The 5,169-nt window shown below is 42.6% G+C and overlaps 1 protein-coding gene across 2 annotated transcripts; it reads right to left on the bottom strand.

The window, feature by feature from the left end:
- Positions 1–804: 804 nt before the first annotated feature.
- On the bottom strand, positions 805–3,799 carry LOC306638929 (T-cell surface glycoprotein CD1a-like). Of its 2 annotated transcripts, XM_079102384.1 has the most exons (6): positions 3,637–3,799; positions 3,036–3,296; positions 2,065–2,343; positions 1,597–1,878; positions 1,165–1,252; positions 805–982 (listed from the first exon to the last, which is right to left on the bottom strand). In XM_079102384.1, exons 1-6 carry the CDS (start codon positions 3,695–3,697, stop codon positions 931–933), a joined length of 1,023 nt encoding a protein of 340 aa, XP_078958510.1. In that variant the 5' UTR covers positions 3,698–3,799; the 3' UTR covers positions 805–930. The 2 variants fall into 2 exon arrangements, with proteins under 2 accessions (XP_078958510.1, XP_078958511.1); XM_079102385.1 differs by lacking the exon at positions 3,036–3,296.
- Positions 3,800–5,169: the final 1,370 nt, after the last annotated feature.

Here is a 5,169-nt window from a genome sequence, read left to right as displayed (position 1 = left end):
CATCAGGTGCCTTTCAAGTTTTAATGCATCCAGTGAGTCTACTGTTGATTTTGCTACATGTAAAAGTAGGTGTGAGATCAGAACTCAGAGTCTATATTTCTACCAAGCTCCAATATGATCAATCTGCCACTTAACTATCAACAACACTGAATATTGAGGGCTTTCATCCTGCCATGCCCTTTCAATTTAGACTCCTTGGAACAATAGTTTCACTATAATAATTCTCTACAGTTGAATAAAAAAAGGGGAAAGATGCAAAATTGTGTTTCTTCTCAGAGGCTTAGAGAAGGTAAAACTAGGAATTGTCTTCTTGGCAAAGTAAGAAGACTTTTAACAAGAGGAGAATCAGATATCTCAACTACAACACCAGTGTTAGGAAAGGAGAAAATTTTAAAAGACTAAACATCTGGCTTAAATTCAATACTGCTTTTTCTTGAGAACATATTATGTGCAGGCAAGACACTTCTGCAGTGATACAGACATTAAAAAGACATGCATTTAGACTTCAAGTTTCTAAATATTAAAAGGGGAAAGGAACCTACCTACATAACTGCCAGAGAAACTATGGAGTGCGGGATATAGTAAGCAAAATACAGCTGAAATGCGGGGAGCATGGATGAGGGAAAGACTGCTTTCCACTGTGAATCAAGGACGGTCCTCTGAAGGATGCAACCTGTGAAGGTGTGCAGAATGCACCTAATGACCCATAATGTCTAACAAGGTGTTCCTTGCTAGGGCTTTATTTAATTCAGTTAAAATTTGAATTTTAAAGACCCAGAATCAAGGTCAGAACAACAAATCGCGCAAGTTTACATTGAGCATTTATTGGTTAACTGAACGTGAAGCAGAAATAAATTATAAAGGTTTCACAAGGAAAGTTGAAGTGATGTCATCACCACGTGGTATTCAGGTCTCTGATGAGCACCTAGGTTACTGGGTCCTCATTTCAAAGGGAAAGCACTGCAGAGGTTCAGAGTTCATCCTAAAGTGAACCAAATGAGAGCAGAGCAAATTACAGAACTTCAGAAGGTAGAAGTGAGAACTGAGGGGGAAAAAAAAAGAAGACTAGGAAGAAAAGTGAAAGTGAGGGAAAAGACAAAAAAACGACGGGAAGACCAGTGCGGAATGAGGGACCAACAGGAGAAATGGGTGCAAAGAACTCACCAGCGCTTCCTAAACAAAAATGCAAGACCTATCAGAAGAACCAGGGCCACCATCACTGCCAAGATCAAGCCGAGGAAACTGTGATGTTCTGCAGATTCAAATGGACACCAAGCATGTTGTTTCAAATCCATTCCCCGTTTTACCCCATTTACTTCCTGTTTTATTGTATTAACCTGGTCTTCTTTGACTTCTCTACCTCACCAATCTTTCTTCCTACTTTTTCTCACATCCCTTTTCAGAGAAGAATTATTGATCTACCCACAATATCCTCCTACACCTACTCATCAGTCATTTTATTTCTTCTATGCCTTGGATTAACTTACTTGTCATTTTTTGAGGTCTGGAATCCCCCAAATCCCAAATTCATAGCAGGCCCTGCTGCTCTGCTAGAGAATCACCACCCCCGTCTCCAGCCTGGGTTCCAGTTCTTACCGCCCCAGTAGAGGACAAGGTCCTGCCCTCCTAGGCTGCTGTGCTTCACCCTGCAGGCCAGACCAGCTGCCTCCTCAGCTGCCACATCCAAGGTTGCTCTGAGATACCATGTCCCATCTGCATTGGGCAAGAAGTCACCTCGCTGAGTGCCCAGCTGCTCCTGCTCACCCCGCATCCACATCACCCACAAGGGTTTGGGGTAGAAGCCAGAGACATGGCACACCAGCAGCAGATGGCCAGGTCCAGGACTGGGGCCACTGGACAGCCATGCATTGGGCTTCACTGTAAAGGAAAGAAAAAAGATTCAGACACGAACATAGCCTGAGGGGTTCCGATCACATTGCCTTTGATAGGTACATCATTCCCTCTTCTGAGCATGCCACTCACCCTCTTCTCCTTCTTGTCCCCTTGGTATTCTCAAATTGCTTTTAGAATACAAAGATTTTGGAGAAAGGGAATAGTACTGACCTTGTCGCTGGAGATGAGTCTTCCCTGCATCAAGAACACCCAAGGTGAAACGTGGGCAGGTGTCACTGAGGAGCCTTTGTACCACGTGTGTGAAGGCTTGGTTCAGATTGAGTAGTCTGCAGAAATGCTGGGCCTTTTTCCCACCCTTTGGAGAAGGCAACCATGTTTCATTCTGTAAACTCAGGAAATCAGTTCCTTGAATAGCTAACTGCACATAGCCTATGAAGTTCTTCCCAGAGTGCAGCTCACAGCCTGTTGCCATCTGTATATCAAAGGGATCTAGGGAAGAGGAATTAAACGGATTAAAGGACTAAGGGCATAAAAAAGGATAAAATGGAATGAGTAGATGCAAAACACAATAGAAGGAGAAAGGGGAGGTTTGGGGAGTTTACAAAGCATGGAACCAATTGTGGTTGGATAATAGGTTCACAGAAAAGGGAGTTGGTGGAAGTAGAAGTTAGAGAAAGAGATGAATGATTTGAAGAAGGGGGAAATTGTTCAAAGGTGAATGGACCTATGTGGAAGGAGAAAGACTTGTAATGAGTCAGGGATTGTAACAAGCTAGGGTGAGTGGATTCTGTGGTTGCAGTGACTATGTAGACAGGAAAGGCTGAAGAGATTAAACCAGAGAGAAGAAAATCACACTTTAAAGAGTCAACTGAAGAGTGAGGATACTGAGGGTACTTGATTGGAGACCCCGGAAAAGGGGTGCCAAAGATATATCTTTAAGGAAAGATCATAAAACACAGCCCAGCAGTCAATGAGAGAGCATTTCATACATAACAGAAGACTGAAGTGTTTGAAGAATCAGGATCTGGTTTATAGAGCTTGCCCAAGTGTGTGACTGCAATTTTATGATGGAGAGAATGGAGTAAGATTCAGAGCAGAGAGTAGGTAATATCCAAGAGAAATAAAAACTCATAGAGATACGCCAACCACCCACCACCCCCAATTGAGGGAACTGAACTCACATTCAAACTGCAATAGACCAGTGTGAACTGCCTGAGTAACCCTAATGAAGTACATTTGGAAAAATGTTTGCAGTTCACTCAATTCCTTGTTGCTGAAGTTGCCCCTGGACCAGGGATACAGGAAAATGAGAGTATCAGAGCTACTGTTCCAGCTGAGAATCTGCAGTTCACCCAGCGAAACTGAGCACATATCTTGTACCCAGGAATGGTTGTAAAAGTATGCGGTCTTGCTGATACGGATGGAGATAGGCTCTTCAAACCCTGTAGCCAAAGAACAGATACAAGGGGGAGAAATGAGATACTTGAAAGGAGAGAACTGGGAAAGAAAGGCACCAGAATGGGAAGGCTTAGAATGTGAAGAACAGAATCACATTTATCTTAGCTGACATTCGCTTGCCACAGGGTCCCACGCTTTCTTTACAAACACCCTCCAGAAGACTACAGGGAACTTGAATCAGCAGCATTCATAATAGCACCGGCATGGCAATCTTACTCACCAGGTATAAACTACCAACACACACACACACACACACACACACACACACACACACACACACACACACCCTGTTGCACCTAACTGGTCGGTTGTCCCAGTTCTTACCAACTTCACTGTCACCACCAGGGAAGAGAGCAGCTAGCAAGGGAAGTAGCAGATACAGCATGGCACTTGCAGTTGTTCTTTTTTTCTCTCTGAAATATTTTTCTTTGATTTCTATTCTAAACAAACCTACCCCCACAGACCTCTCTTCTTACTTCCTTCTCCAACCAGCAGCAAAACCTTTTCTGTCTGAAACAAGAAAATTCTGTTCCCTCCCCAAACCCTGAGCCTCCCACTCAGTTTCCCATTTCCCCTCTAGTTTTGGTTTTCTTCTCAGGATTCCTGCTTTTCTCACTGTCACCAGCTCCTATCCCATTCTTCTTCCCCTATTTTGACTGCTATAGAACAAGTCTTATATGGCACTGAAAAGTCACCTTACCACTAGGGACTTTTTTATGCTTTGTTTCATTTGTAGTGCTGAGGATTGAACCCAGCATCTTGAGCACATTCTGTTATTCTGTATACTTGTATACTTCTGTCTTGGGACAGCCTAAATGTGCAAAACAGGAAGGGAAGAGAGCACACATGGAGGAATAATTCAGAGGCAAGTATACAGAATAACAGAATGTGCTCTACACTTGGCCTATTTTTTGCTTTCAACTTTAGTCCCCAAAGCCCAAATCAATGCTGTCCCAATTACTGCCCCCCTCTTCTGCTGTAACAACTTGAAGCTTATATCTCTTGAGTAATTTTTCATTTGTTTCTTGGTTTTATCTGTTTGCTTTTGAAGGAGTATGGCTGGAGATCTACCAATGTGAGTCAAAGAGAACCCTAGAGAATGTGCATCATCTGTGTTTTGTTTGTGTAGAAGGAGCTCCTAGGCTCATGACAGAAAAACAGATTCCTAGGTTCCAGAGTTTTAAACATAACTACACTTTTAAAAACCTTTTCTACCTGACCTACCTAACCAGAGATAATTATAAGTGTTTCATTGTTGCTTCTCCCTTTTCTAACCAACATGGGCTTCCTCTCTTCTAGCCTCATGTTCTTATGCAGGATCCTCATGGTCTTTAAAAACATCCTCCTGGGAAGCCTGACAAATTCTGTGCCTTCTTCCTTGTATACAACAAAAGTCACCTGGAAGATGGTGGAACAAAGCAAGGTAGTTATCAACAACCCTCCGCGGCACAGAAAGGAGGCAGTGAAGGAACAGCTCACTGGAGAGATGAGTGACAGAATAAATGCTTAAGACCCAATATTAGACATGTGAGATCTGAAGAGACTTGTAGTTTAGTTATTAGAGTCAAAAATAAGGATAGAATTCCTTCACCTTAAACCCAGACCAGAGAACGGGAGGAAGATGGGCAACAGAAAAAGAAAGGAAGAGGAAAATTATAAGAGCTCAGTGCTTGAGCCATAGCTGGAAAAAAAAAAAAAAAAAAAAAAAAAAGCAGACCAAATTGCAAGTTGAAACACAAAAGGAGCAGCAGGATCATTGAGGAGGTCAAGCAGTTTAATACAAATTGTGAACAGTGCTATGCCAGATATGATGGCCATTTTGGCATAATAGCATTACCCCACCTTAAGAGAGCAACA

This window comes from Sciurus vulgaris, assembly GCF_902686455.1.
Source record: "Sciurus vulgaris genome assembly, chromosome: 1".
NCBI lineage: Eukaryota > Metazoa > Chordata > Mammalia > Rodentia > Sciuridae > Sciurus > Sciurus vulgaris.
The sequence above is the reverse complement of the archived record's forward strand: the minus strand, read 5'-3'. Positions and strand labels throughout refer to the sequence as shown.